General features: G+C 41.8%; 1 protein-coding gene across 1 annotated transcript; it reads left to right on the top strand.

The window, feature by feature from the left end:
- The first annotated feature begins 1325 nt into the window (after positions 1-1325).
- On the top strand, positions 1326-14300 carry LOC148832909 (carnosine synthase 1-like). Its single transcript, XM_088919681.1, has 8 exons — positions 1326-1548; positions 2246-2335; positions 3141-3637; positions 4139-4343; positions 8196-8281; positions 8656-8887; positions 11666-11928; positions 13074-14300. Exons 1-8 carry the CDS (start codon positions 1326-1328, stop codon positions 14298-14300), a joined length of 2823 nt encoding a protein of 940 aa, XP_088775807.1.
- The last annotated feature ends 523 nt before the right edge of the window (positions 14301-14823 follow it).

Here is a 14823-nt window from a genome sequence, read left to right as displayed (position 1 = left end):
CTATGCAGACAGCAGAATCCGGAAGGGAGTGAAACAAACATGGGGGGAAGTAGCCTAAGGTTGGGGCTGGTAGAAGATCGGGGGGGTGTTGACCGGTGCGCTGGTGCTCGGGGGGGGGGGGTGGTCCATGCGACAATCCAGAGGGAGTCTGTAGGGAGATCCAGAGTAAGCAAAAGTCCGGAGCCAGGTAATCCAGTACAAGACGAAGAGGACAAAAGTTAAAAACCGGAGCAGAATCCGGTGAAGGGTCGGGGAGATAAAAAAGGGGTAACGGGGCCAGACATTCCAAGCCCCGGAGTCGGCTGGTTCAGGATGCTGATAGGAGGCCAATGCCCTCAAGACACGGGCGTAGGGCAACTTGGTGGTAGGCGGGCCTCCGGGCGTCCATCTTTCAATGCAGAGCCAGAAATGGTGGGAGCATCTAGCTTTTGTAGGGAAGGGCTGGAACAGGGGGCAGGTGCACAAAATCAATTAAAATGTGAAAGAGCCGGAGCGCCCTAAAGGGGGAGGGATTACAATCATGATACTGTGTCCCTTACCAGGAACAAGCACATTTCTGATAATAAATGGACAGCTGTGTCAGCATGCATTGACTGCAAAGGAACACTTAAAGGTTCATTCATGTAGAAAGAACAACCATAAAGTTTCAGCTGTTGAGCTTTCTTCTGATGCGTCAGATTGTATTTCTTCTTTCTACTTTTCAGCATGAAGTGTTAAATAAATTGACCTTTGTATTTCTGATAATGAATGACACTCCTGTAAGAGATTAAGGACTCAGAGATATGGGGATGAATTAAGACAAATACATTTAAGTTGATTAAAACAGACTGTGATGAAAATGGTTTCTTTTGTTCTTTCTTTTAAGACTTAATGGGTAGTTCTCATCAGAAATAAGCTGTTTCTCAAGGAAATAAGACTGACTTCTTGGAAATCTAAACTCTAATTGTGAGCTAGTTGTCCTGCCCGTACATATGCTGACTTCTGTCGCTGCACAGACCTGACTTTACAAATGTTCCCTGTGATATATTGTATTAAAAGTACATTGGTAAAACACAGCCAAACGTAGTGAACTGGTGGCGAATTTTGGATATGTATCATCAAACTTCTTCCATTACCCACTGTGGGGAATCTAAGAGAATAGATTAGAAAATCAGGCAATGCAGGAATTTAAGTGCCTTAAATATATATATATCTTGAGCCATTTAAGAACAGCGTTGCTTCTTAAAAAATAAAGTGAGTAATCTGCAGCTCACAGCACTGGTGATGCTAAAATTGTGTTTTGTACAACTTGTGCTGCAGGCCTCACTTGACAAGGTCCATCAGAGATGCAGAGGAATAAGGACACGCTGAAGGCACCTGAAGCAGTATGTGAGAATGAGGTGGGCTGCCAGAGCTATAATGAAGGAGACGGTCCGCATGTTCACTGGGAGGAGAGTGACCCAGCCCTACAGGAGGAGGGGCTGTCAGAGTATTACAGCTCTCTACAGCAGATACTACTGGAACTGGGGCTTCCTGAAACCAGAGACCGCACAGCTACACCAAGAGCAGGTGGGTCCGAACCACTACTCTTTGGCAAAGTCAAACTTTTCTATTTCTAATAGGTACTCCTTGTGATATCAGTGCTCATCCTGGGACTCACTACCCTGTGATTCTGCTTTTAATTTATTAATCAAACTGTTCTCTGCATGTTTTCTAATAGGTACTCCTTGTGATATCAGTGCTCATCCTGGGACTCACTACCCTGTGATTCTGCTTTTAATTTATTAATAATAACTTATTTGGCTGATGCTTCCATCCAAGTCACCTTAATTTGTATACCGGTTATTTTGCTGGAGCAATCTGAGTGAAGTACGGCAAAGAGCAAGCAGTGCTATTACTTAAATTTAATGCGGTATTGCTATGCATTGTTACAGAAGAAGCATTCAAAAAGCATTAAAAAAGTGGACCTTTTGTTTATTTCTCTCTCAACAACAGCAAAGATAAGATTTATGGAAACCTATTAGCAATGCCAGTAGAGTGGGTCGAAGCACACTCTGGAAAACACACAGAAACGTTTCAAAACTTAAACTTTTTCCTCCAGTGAAAAAACTTATTTCCCTTTTTTTAAGCTTTATGGAAGCAAAGACATTTCAGTGGGGCCAAAGGTTAATTTGTTGTTTTTCCACCCCTGTTTCATCTCTAAATAAGGTTATTAAATCATTTATGCTGCTTGGTACATTACTAATAGAACTGTTTCTTTCTGCAGATTTGACTGATCCTAACATGACTATCTGTGTCCTGGCCTCACCTGACAAATATCTTCCTATTCTGCTGGAGGGAGGCAGGCGATGTCCCGGTATGTTTTATTGATGTCTTTGAATTCCTTCAGCATCAATGCCCATTGCTTACTCTTGTGTCTAGAAAAAAAGCTCGTCACTGATTCAGCCACAATCCAGCCATCAGTTTCACCAAGACATCTGTTAAAGCTAAATTTAGCTTTTCATCACAACCTTTTTTAACAAAGGTAACATTTTAATATATGCATGAGTTATTACTAACTTGGGTTGTACATTTATAGTGCACAGAAATTAACGCTTAGGCTGAGAGCCAGGTTTTTCATATGGGAAGAGACAAGAGTAACAAGGAAATGAGAATACGATCTGAGTGTTATCTGCATAGAAGTGGTATGAAAATTGTGAGTGGTCCTGGGAGTAGCACAGAGCCTTGTAGGACACAAGTGGAGAGTAGCAGCAGTACAGGGGATATCCAATGCTCTAATAAAATTGTCAAGTTAAGAGAAGAACCAAGTGTATGCAAATTTAATATTAATGGACATTATTGAAGAGACTATTTTACCTTCTGCAAAAGCAAATTAGTGTCACACATTTGGGGCCAGTTTGAAAAATGCTTCACATCAGTCTCTTTTTCATCTGAAAGGATGAATTCTTGGTTAATGGGAATTCTCTGACTGAAAGCGCACCTCATTTCAAATAGACTTACAGTAGTAAAACTTACACGTTAAACATTAGACTTAGACTTGGTTAAGCCCTATAGTGTTCTCATTATGATGAGTAATGTTTCACGGGTTGGTCCTAGGAGTAACGTTGCTGACAAGAATCAATGTTGATAATTTCCGTGTTGCTGCTCTGCTGTCACCCCAGGTCATGTGATGCTCTGCTTGTCCTCCTCTTGGCTCTCCAAGGCTCCTTCCCAAAAGAACCCAGGGCTTTTCTCTCTCCTCATCCACAAAGCCGTCACCTTTGGGTCAGGGGGCTGCACTAACCTGGACACCTTCCAGCCTCCCCGACGCGCCAGCTATTTCCTGAGCTCCCTGGGTGACCACAGCATGCCACATGAGGCTGAAAATGGGCAAGTTCTGGGCACCATAACGGAAGAGGATCTGGACTGTCCAACCTGCGGTTCTCCCGAGCTCACCAGAGTGGTTGAGGATGTACTTCTGACTAGACAGCTGGTGGCTCAGAGAGGCATTAAAGTACCACCAACCCTGGCCTTTGCCTTTCGCCCCAACCTTAAATCCTTGCCCCCGAACACCCAGGTGACCGTGGTTTCTGCTCAGGAGAAAGAAGAGCTGCAGAAGGCCATGCTGGGGGCTGTTGAAGAGTTTCTGCACCGTCCTGACCTTGAGAGCTGCCACAAAGCAAGTGTATTTTCTGAGTAAACAGGGTTCGCAATAAAACTTAGTCTTGGTATAAGATTTAGAGATAAACTGGCAGATTTTCTTCAGTCCGATTAAATACAAGTTTGTATTTCTAATCAGTTTTTAATATGAAGCTGACAGACAACTATGTGTTTTCCAAAAAAGAACAAAGGAAAAGGTAGTTTATGATGTATGTTACAAAAATGACCAGTTTACTGCAACGTGATTGCATTTCTTTCTAAACAGATTGACTTTTTCCTGAGTTTTACCCTTTACATGACAAACACTTCCTCTTCTGTTTCAGAAAAGAAAAATCCGACATTTAATTTTAGGATTTGCATTTTTACACTTCAGATTCCTATTTCTGTAAAACAATGTCTCTAATAAGCTGTAGAGCTTTATGATGCTGAAAAATTGGAAAGAGGGGGTACACTGTAGGATTGAAGAGTAAAGGAAGCCCAGAATTTCGAGAAACCCCAATTCTGTTTCTTGACTCCACAGGTGATGGTCCAACCTTCTGGGGCAAAATGGTGTTTCCGTGACAACGTGACAGTTCACCAAAAGAGCGCAGGAGAAGAAATCCTTCAAGCAGCACTAGGTCTCCTGCCCAAGATCCAGCAGGGAGAGTCTATTCTCATCACGGCGTCTTATGACTCAGTCCAACCGCTGAAGCCCTGGAAGCTGCAGCAAAGTGTCATCTTCAAAGGTAAAAGCTCGGCTCTCCAACTTTATTAAGAGAACGATACATACTAGTACTGTAGGAGCAGTGCAAACATAAAGAGGAAAGACCAATATACAGGTGAAAAACTGTTAACATAAATTTCAAGGAAGAGTACAACCATATGACCAATAAAATAATTTTAACAACTACTTTTGGTAGTGTGGGTCCTGGGTTCTGCACTCCAAGGTTACAGGTGGTTTAAGGTCCAGTAGGCTCTATTTAAAGGCTTTGCACAAAACTCACAAATAAAAAACTCTAAAAGAAATAAAAACTCGTCATTCAGAAATAACAGTCTAACCAAAAAATTAAACATCTGCTGTACCACCATGGTTTCCTAGCTCACACCCTGATTTCTTCCAAACAGCAGCTGTTGCAGTTGGACACCCTTCTATACTAAAGTCAACCCCCTAAGTACAGACAGATGAGAATGTTCATTCCAACCCATTACTGAATAATATACTGTAAATAGTGACTAATACACACCCATGGAGGCTAAGGATCTGCGCCTGTGGCTGGAAGGTTGCCGGCAGAGGAATCCTACTCCATTGGGCCCCTGGGTAAGGCCCTTAATCCCAACTGCTCCAGGGGCGCCATATGGCTGACCCTGCTCTCTGACTCCAAGTTTCTCTCCCTGTCTGTGTGACTCATGGAGAGCAAGCTGGGATATGCGAAAAGACAAATTCCTAATACAAGAAATTGTATATGACCAATGAAGTGATCTTATCTCATATGAGGCTACCTTGCAAGTGGTCCTTTGTGATGACCTTTCTAGTGGCAGGTCTGTGGTTTCAAAGGGCAACCTGCCACACTACATTGCAAAAGCATTTTATAATACAAATCCCTTCAGCTGCATAGCTTATATATTATATACAGTATTTTATAAACTGCTATATGATATATGGAGTTTATATAACAAAAGTTCGGGAGGGATGACAACAACCACGTTCAATCGTTCCCAGCTGTCAGTAATCAGCAATCACTCCCTTCATCCTTCCTCCACAAAACGCTAAAAATACCAACGTGATATCCCTCTCCCTCGCATGCGACTTTTGCATCCGCTGCTATTGCGGCCATCTCCTGGGCCCCAGGTCTGTCCAGTGTCCTACTTCCGGCCCAGCCAGCAATTGTCCCGTCTCGTGTCCCTGGACCAGTGTTCAATTTAGCCCCGGGTTCCCGTCTCTGGTGCTACGGCGGCCACCTCCTTGGCGCTGGGCCTGTCCAGTGTCCTACTTCTGGCCCAGTTAGCAGTTGTCTTGCGTCTTGTGTCCCTGTCTTATTCGTGTTTCCGTCCAACCCAGCCCTTATGTCTCGTGTCCTTGTCTCGTTGTGTCTTGATCCCCTGGTGTTCCGTTTTATAAAAAAAAAACACATTCCAGGCTGCCGCGTGACTGCATATCTCCCAGGCTCAGACACCACTGCTCACGGAGTCGGGTCTTCGTCTTGGAAGCGTGCATTTTCAAAATTCATGTCTCATTTTCCCTATCCCCGGAGTTCAATTTGGCCCTGGATCTATTCGTTTTGTCTCTGCTGCTACTGCGGCCATCTCCCCAGCCCCCGGTCTTTCCGGCGTCCTACTTCCGGCCCAGTCTGTAGCTCTCACGTGTCTCGTCTATTCAGCCCTGCTACTATTGGCTTCACCTCTTGAATGTCCATACAGGTAAGTCCCATGTCTTGCATCTCTGTCCCGACTTTGTGTTTTTTCTCTCGCCCTTTCTGCCACTGGTACCACCTCATTAAGGTAAGTCCTTTAAGTCCACCTCATTAAGGTAAGTCCTTCGTCCCATGTCCCCATTACATCCCTGTCCTTTATCTCTCCCCCATGTCCACTCTGCTCCTGCTTTGTTCGCTTCCCCATCCCCGGTATCCAGTTCATTTCTCTTACCAACCGCTCTATGTTTCGCGTCCCCTTCTCGTCGCCTCTTTATCCCCCTTCCCCAATTCAGCCTCAGTCTCATCCCTTCCGTCCTCTGTAGCTACCAAAGCCACCCCCCTCGACATCCGAACAGGTACAGTCCCTCACCTCATTCCCCTGTCCTATGCATGTTTTTATCCCCGGCATCCGATCTGGCCCCGGGCCCATTTCTCTCCCTCTCATCCTTCGCGGCTGCCGTCGCTGCCTCTCGTTTCTGGGTCCGCCCAGCCTCCTACCTCTGCCTACTCAACAATCACCCCTTGACACAAGTCCCTATCCTCGACATCCAAATCTGCACCGGGATCATTTCTCCCACTCCGCACCGCTACTCCTTGGATCCAATACTGCTCTCACTTCACGTAATATCCACACATGTAAATTCCATGAGCTACAGTACTACAGCCGGAGTCTGGAGCTATCCAAAAAATGCCTAGCTGCCCGGAAGGGGGGCATCCATTGGGCCGGGACCCCCATAGGTTGATTTTCTCCCAACGGGAGTTTTTGTTTTCCTCTCCACAGTGCCCACATGGATCTGTCATTAGGCCATCAGTGCTCGCTATCCAGTTCCAGAGTCCACAAGAGCTGCAGCAGTTAGTTCCTTACACTTAATTTATCGTCAGATAGCAAAGGTGTTACTTGCCATAAGGTCTACAAGCCTCCGCATTTCCTTCGAGCCGGCTACTCCGTCCGTCTAGGAAACCCTCATCAAACTTATAACAGCTATAAAAGGCCAAGCTGCTAGTGTCTACCTCCATCTCTCCTCCTGATCACTGTGTGAATCAAGCGCAGGAGTCTCCAATTTCCATTGCTGCTTTTGGGGGACACAATTGCAAACATGGGCCCGTATCCATCCAGATAACATCACCACCACTAACCCAATCTAATAATAGCAGCAATTTCCTTTCCCATCTACAAAGAGCCTACATGGTTTCTCATCATTTACACCCCGTGTTCATTTGAATTCCCTTCCGTCAACACCTCAACGTGTACCTATAATAAGCAACTCGCCTATGCCAACAGAAGCCGACTTCTCTACAGTAAACCTATACAGAACGCAGACAGGCACTCCGACCACCCTACTGCTGCAACAATCCGTGCATCACAGACCACACCTTCTAGAGGCTCCTCGAAATTCTGCATTGGTGGCTTGGGGTCCCGCTTGGTTCTTTTTGGGAGTTCTGGCCTCCTCGTCCTATGGCCAGGAGGTCAGCCCTCAGCCAAGCAGGTTAAGCCAAATATCAGCTCCATAATAGTTCATTACACTTCGATCTTGGGCATTGTCATTCCTAGTGAAACATTCCTTTGTCTTTTACTGCACAATGTTAGTGACACCAGTTTACACATAAAATGCGCGTCAAGAGAATTCTAGTACCACAGTGCATAAGGGAAGACACAGGGTATTGTGTTCACAAGAATGTTTTGTGCCATTGTATGAAAACGATACAATGAGGAAGGACAGACAATGGAATGCTTATTAGCACATTAATAATGCAATAAATAAATAAATGACTGAATGTATTTAAGACTTACCATTTCCTGCTACTATTTAAAGTTAATGTACGGGGACTAACATGAAACATAGGTATATACACAATTTCACTGAAAATCAAGATATTGTTTCCACTATTTAGAACTGAAACATGTAAACTCACATTTTGTTTGATGACCCACATGGTTAAGGGTCACACGGTTAAGGGAAATAATGATAATTATTTCCTATTCAGTCAAAATTTTCACTTTAAAAAATGAAGGTTGACATTCTTCTTACACCTCGGGCTTGGTTTTCTAGTGTTGATAATGAAATCAGACATTCTCTGATTAAGTTATGATGAACAGTAAAGCATAGGGTAGTGAAACTACATGGATATGAATGAATATGTTTTAAACATTTATTATAACTGCCTGTATACTGTATATTTATTCAGAGCCAGAGGTTTCAAGAAGAAAGCTTGATCTCCACATCAGAGCCACAGTTTGCCGTTCTGCTGATGATCAGCCTCAGTTGATGCAGGTACAGTGCAAATAAAATATATTGTAGTCAGGTGGTTGTCAGTAGATGTTGAACCCAAGTAGAATAATATTAGATAATTATCAAATTATGGGGTCTGTTATTTTAACAAATAAGTTCCACATATGTGTGTAAAGATAACTGTATAATTTCTCCCCATGAAAAACTGTTCAGATGATCTGTATCAAAGTACATCTGGAAAAAAACACCAGCATCCAGTTTCCTACCTTATCTACCTTATTACTGAAGAGAAGTAATAATGTTTCCATGCCATTATCCTTTGAAGATATTTAGTTAAAAATTTAAATCCTGCAGGATCTCTGGGGAAGTACCACTGCTCTGGACATCAGTGCTAATGTTGCTTGTCTGCGTTTCAGGTAGTGTGCTGGGTGAATAGGACAGAAGGTCCGATTAGAAGCAGCCCCACAGTGTTGCAGTCTCTGGAAGTGACACTTCAGGACTGGGGCTTCACAAAGCAGGACTACCTCACAGAACTTCAGCAGCTCCTGAAGCAGTGGGCCGAGGCAGCCATGCAAGGCATCATGGACTACCAGTCCCAGCTCTCCAGTGAAGAGAGGGGAGGGGCTACTGCTCAGATTGATTTCATAGGTACTGCTCTTTAGTGACCTTATACGCTAAGGATAGGCAGAACACAGGAACATAAGAAATGATGCATGCCAGATTTTCTGATAATTTAGGAGCTAATGAGACTAAAGCGTTTCCAGCCATTTCTTACAAGAGTTCAGATCCTGGGCCTCAAGTATTTGGTTGGAAAGCCTGAGGTTTGCAGATATCTTCAGCTCCTGTAAAGAAGTATTTCCTAGTCTTCTTCTTAAATAAATCCCCTTTTAGTTTCCAGTTTGACACCAAATCCTTGTTTCTCAACTTGATGCTATCAAAACCTCATAGGATCTTATATCCTTGAATCAAATCTCCTTTCAATCTCCTTTGTTCTTAATTGAAGAGATTTAGTTCTTTCCCTAAGTGAAACATTAACCCCCCTTTATCCTAAACTGTCTGATAATCTCCTGAGACAAAGATATAAAACATACTTTTTATAATGTGATATAGTGAGGAAAACAGAACATGAATTTTAAGCGAGGTCTTACTAGCGCATTGTAAATCTTAAGCATAACTTCCCCAGCTAATTATTCCATGTTTTTCACTGAGATCAGAAATCTGCTTTGATTTCTCTCCTTCTGAAAAAAAAAAGTAAAGGACCCAATAAAATACTCTAGCTATCGCCCGTCATCTCTTCTAAACACAGATAAAATTGTATGTAACGTATCTAGTCCATTTGCTTGATGCATGTATTCTCTCCTTCATTCACCCTCAGAGAGGGTTGATGAAAGAAAGATAATTTATCAATTTGATCTGTACTCTGTAAAGTGCATCCAGCCTAATGCTTCTGCTTGTTAATGGGGTCAGTGATACCTACTCAAATTCATTTGACTTGAGGAACCAGACAAGACTGCTCTCTTAGTCCTCTGCTCTTTGCTCTCTCTTTGAAACCTTTTGTACCAGCTGTGTGGTGGAATACTTCAATTTTACTGATTAACATTTATGGTACAAAGCATCACATCTCACAGTATGCTGCCAATATTTTCTACCTTTGGCTGGTGTATCTTGTTACCTCTCTAGTATTTTAGAGTTGGTTGAATTTCTTACTCTTTTTTACAAATACAATATTAAATAGGGTGAATTTTTTTATGCCACTTGGCAGTTCAACTCTTTCTTTTTTAACTTTTACCTTACATGTGCAAAGCAGTTTTACATTATTTTTTAGCCTAAAAATTCACAAAACATCTCAATGTACCTACAGTACTGTTAAGACCTTAGATTTGTTTTATAGTCCAGTAGATTAACTTCAGTTCTGTAGTTTGTAGGATTTTATTGATATATACTGTAGTCCAGAATCACCAGTTCATCTGTGATTATCTAGCTACCTATCTTTCTGAAAAATTCTCAATTTTAACTCAGGAGTCTTCTCTTAGCTGGGCAGCTTGGTGGTGGTTAACATAGGCTAACTGAAGTAGTCCCAGTACCATCATTTATGATTTTCCAGTATCAGATTCATGCTGACCAACTGGACAAATTGAAAGATGAATGCCTTTAGTGGTACTGGTTCAAAATCGAACCAACAGTATTTGGGTACATTAAGAAATATTTTATTATGATGCATATAAATAAATAAAAACATAGGCTATTGTGTCTAGCAAAGTACTGAAAACTTTGTTTTTTCTATCTTTTGGTAAGTACTGGAAGATTACCCTTATTTTTTTTAATTGTCATAAAATCTTAGTTAAGTACTTTAAAAGGCCTAAAATATATCTGTCATTAACTTGATTACATATTGAATACAAAAATCTATTTTTGTATTTTTTGGCCAATTAAGTAATTGCTTTTCACAGATTTCCCCTTTTACCCAGACCTCGATATCAGAAAATATTTTCTTTAGTTTAAATGAGATATTGTATGAATATTCCAGTAGTAAATTTAGAAAATACACATTCTGCTAACTTTAAAACATGGTTTAAAAATTTAGTCCATAGATAACATTCCAGCAGGTTCCACAGTTCTGTTGTATATTTAATTCAGATTCATACAATATATGGCCAGAAGCCACGTCACCCTGCAACTCACAACTGGCAACCCACTGAAGCTAAGCAGGTGTGAGCCTGGTCAGTATCTGGATGGGAGACCTCCTGGGAAAAACCAAGGTTGCTGCTGGAAGAGGTGTTAGTGGGGTCTGTGTGGGTCCTAATGCCCCAGTATAGTGACGGGGGCACTATACTGTAAACAGCCGCCTTCCTTTGGATGAGATGTAAAACCGAGGTCCTGACTCTCTGTGGTCATTAAAAATCCCAGGGTGTTTCTCGAAAAGAGTAGGGGTGTAACCCCGGCGTCCTGGCCAAATTTCTCATTGGCCCTTACCAATCATGGACTCTTAATAATCCCCCTCTATAAATTGACTTCATCACCCTATTCTCCTCCCCACTGATAGCTGATGTGGGGTGAGCGTTCTGGCTCACTATGGCTGTCGTCGCATCATCCAGGTGGATGCTGCACATTGGTGGTGGTGGAGGGGAGTCCCCATTACCTGTAAAGTGCTTTGAGTGGAGTGTCCAGAAAAGTGCTATATAAGTGTAAGCAAATATTATTATTATTATTTATTATTATATTTAAGAACCAGAAAGCATTAAAAACTAATCAAACAAAGTAATTAATAATTAGTTGAATAAATTCATTAAGAATTCAGTTAGAATCAATACTAGCAAGTGAGTAAATGACCATCACAAAACAAATCCTTTTTCATGGTCTATAGTTCATTATAAGTTTTTGTGTGAAGATATTTGAACTTTTCTGTGTAAATATGCCTCTCTTCAGGTGTGGAGTTTGCTCTGACACAGCACAAGGACAGACTGCACCCTTTCCTCCTGAGCCTGACTTCTCACCACAGAGGAATTCAGAGCACTGCCACTCAGCTCCTGCAGCCCCACCAACAGGGCAGCACTGTCGGGCCTCTCGTACAGGCCATGTGCCACAGAGCCCACTGCTCTTTCATTGCTGACAAGACCATCCTGTACATCGGAGCAGGAAATGTAAATAAGCTGAGAGTGTTTCAGTCAGCCAAGAAATATCACATCAAGGTAAGGTTTCTCGCCTCAGTTAAAAAATCCGAATTCTGATGCATAAAATGTTGACGTCATTATTGCTGTATCATTATTGCTGATACTGATAGCATTATTGCTGATACTTATTGCTGTATCCAGGGCATACATAAGTGATATTTAGGCTGGTGTTTCTTATTTTTAAGAAAATCACATGTGCACTGTTTTGATTAAAAGTCTCAGTTTCTAGTTTCATTCGATGAGATCAAAGGTGCAAATAATAAGCAGAGCATGTTAATTTTCCTACCTGAAGACACATAATTTCAAAATGCTAGTTAATAGCCTGAGCTGTTCTACGATAGGAGATAAAACAGTTATGTTAACTTCCATGTTTTAAAAAAATAGAAAATAACAATTCTTAATATGTGAAATGTTCTACAATCTCACTTTACCCCATCAATATTGACAAAACTAAATTCAAATGGTTTAGTATCCTTCTTCATCCGTTTACCAGTCAATCCCTGCTGGTATTTATTTGAACATTTAATAATAGTTTACATCTTAAGCTTACTGTATATCTGTAGCATAATATACATCTTGAAATGGATTTTCATCATTACGAAGCATTTTTATCTTTAGCATGCCTGGAAAAACATTTTAACCATTGCTCATCTCCCAAGCCTCCTTTTATAAAAGAAATTAAATCCTGAACTTTTGTAAGTAAAACTAGGAAACTAGAAAGAAAAAAAGGAAACGGTGGCCAATAAAGACCTAGATTTAATTTGGTCTCTACGAGAGTTTTATCTGAAACGACCAAAAATAAATTTAAAAGGTTTTCATGACAAAAATAACTTCAATAAAACGGGTATATGCCGTTGTCTCGTGACTTATATCAAGAGCTAGTTTCCCAAGTGACTCCTGTCACATTTTGGCATTATTTTTCCCCTTTAAGGATCTTAAAAAGTTTCAGATATTGTCCTAGTTGACGGGTTTCTGCTCCCAAATCCATCCACTGCCACCCCAAAACTATGATTTCAGAGTATGACAGGATTATTCAAATACAGAACAATATCCTACAGCATCTGAATGTAAATAGACATCAACACATGCTGTTCTTCCCAGTTTGAAACCCATGGCCAAAAAAGAATGGTAAGATTCCACTGTGTTAATTTCTGTTTCTTTAGATAATCTTGGTGGATTGCAATTCATCCCATCCTGCTTTTGCTCTGGTGTGGAAAACTCTTCATCACGACTTCAGTGATCACACGCAAGATGAGTCTCATGCCCATATCATATCCAAGATGGTCCGGGATTTGAACGTGATTGTCGATGGCTGCATTACTTTTAATTGCGATACAGTTATACTGACGTCCCTCGTATGCAAAGAACTAGGTCTTCCCAGTGATGGCTTTGAAGCGCTCGTTACTGCCAAAAAGAAGAGTAATTCTCATCGGCACTTGGGGGGAATTCGCCACGGCCTGCAGCATCTCCCCAATCCCTCACTCTACATAGTGCCCTGCCTACCCGTGGACAGTGAACAGGAGCTCGAAGAGGCCATGGCACAGGTGGGCTTCCCTGCAGCAGTAAAGCTGGAGCAAGGCAGTGGTGGAATGGGTGTCAAAATAGTGGAGAACTCCCTGCAGTGCCAGCAGCACTTCAAGAGCCTAAAGTGGGACTTAAAAGGAACAACTTATCACATGATAAACAAGGGATTCAAAAATGAACCATTTCTGATGGAGTTCATTAGCGGCCCAAGGTATGTCGTAGACCTGATAATCTTTCAGGGGAAGCTTTTGGCAGCATTTGTCTCTGATCGTGGGCCTCCTGGACTCTCTTACTTTTTCAACACATCACACATCATGCCCACCTGCCTCTGCCCTGAAAAAGAGACCCAGTTAGCCATTGCTGCATACCAGTGTTGCCTCCACTGTGGCCTGAAGAATGGGGTCTACAATCTCGATATGAAATTGACTGAAACAGGCCCCAAGCTCATCGAGATCAACCCACGACCGGGTGGAAGTTATCTGCCTAGCTGGATCAAGACGGTCTATGGCACTGACATTATTCTGTGCACCTTTCTGATAGCCTGTGATGTCCATCCACACATCTGGACCCCTGAACCCAGAGGCTATGTTGTAGGTATATCTAGCCCTGTTTTTCAGCATGTTCAGGCCCTGGAAAACCCTTCTTTTCCTGTAATATTAAAGGCTTTGGAGGAAAATGGGATTATCAATTCTATCAAGGTTGGAGACATGAAAAATAAAATTGACTTTGACTTTTCCTCCTTCAACATTACCAGCTTCAGTCCCAACAAAGACGAGGCCTTTCACAGGCTCATTGCTGCTTCCAAAATTCTTGATTTGGATTCAGAAAAACATCCCGTCAAGTACTTTCTGGACTTCATAAAATAATACAAGCAATTGAAGAGGTTTCACAAAGCAATTTTACTGAATGAAGAATTGGATCTAACACACTTTTTGTCATTGGTAATTTTAATATTTGGGATATTTTTAGAATTTGAGCATTTTTAAAATAAATTTGTATAAAATGTGCATTTAAAATTTCATATTAATTTCATATTCATGTTTGGTGTAATATGTGCATTTTTTCAAATATCTTGAAAAACTCACGAATTCAAATCAGTGTATTATAACCAAAATACCAAGCAGGAAATAAGCAAACATTTAGCAGCACATGGTCATTTATTGGATGGCAGACCAAAACCAATTTCCCCTTTCTAACAATGTATCATTAAAATATGAGAGAACATTTTTAGCCAGAGGATTCCATAATTTAGTGGAGCAGTGGCACTGTGGCTAAGGATCTGTGCCTGTGGCTGGAAGGTTGCTGGTTCAAAGCCTGCGGCTGGCAGAGGAATCCTACTCTGTTGGGCCCCTGAGTAAGGCTCTTAACTCCAATGGCTCCAGGGGTGCC

This window comes from Atractosteus spatula, chromosome 6 (assembly GCF_055471065.1).
Source record: "Atractosteus spatula isolate fAtrSpa1 chromosome 6, fAtrSpa1.hap1, whole genome shotgun sequence".
Taxonomy (NCBI): Eukaryota; Metazoa; Chordata; class Actinopteri; order Semionotiformes; family Lepisosteidae; genus Atractosteus; species Atractosteus spatula.
This window is presented reverse-complemented; position numbering and strand designations above follow the sequence as displayed.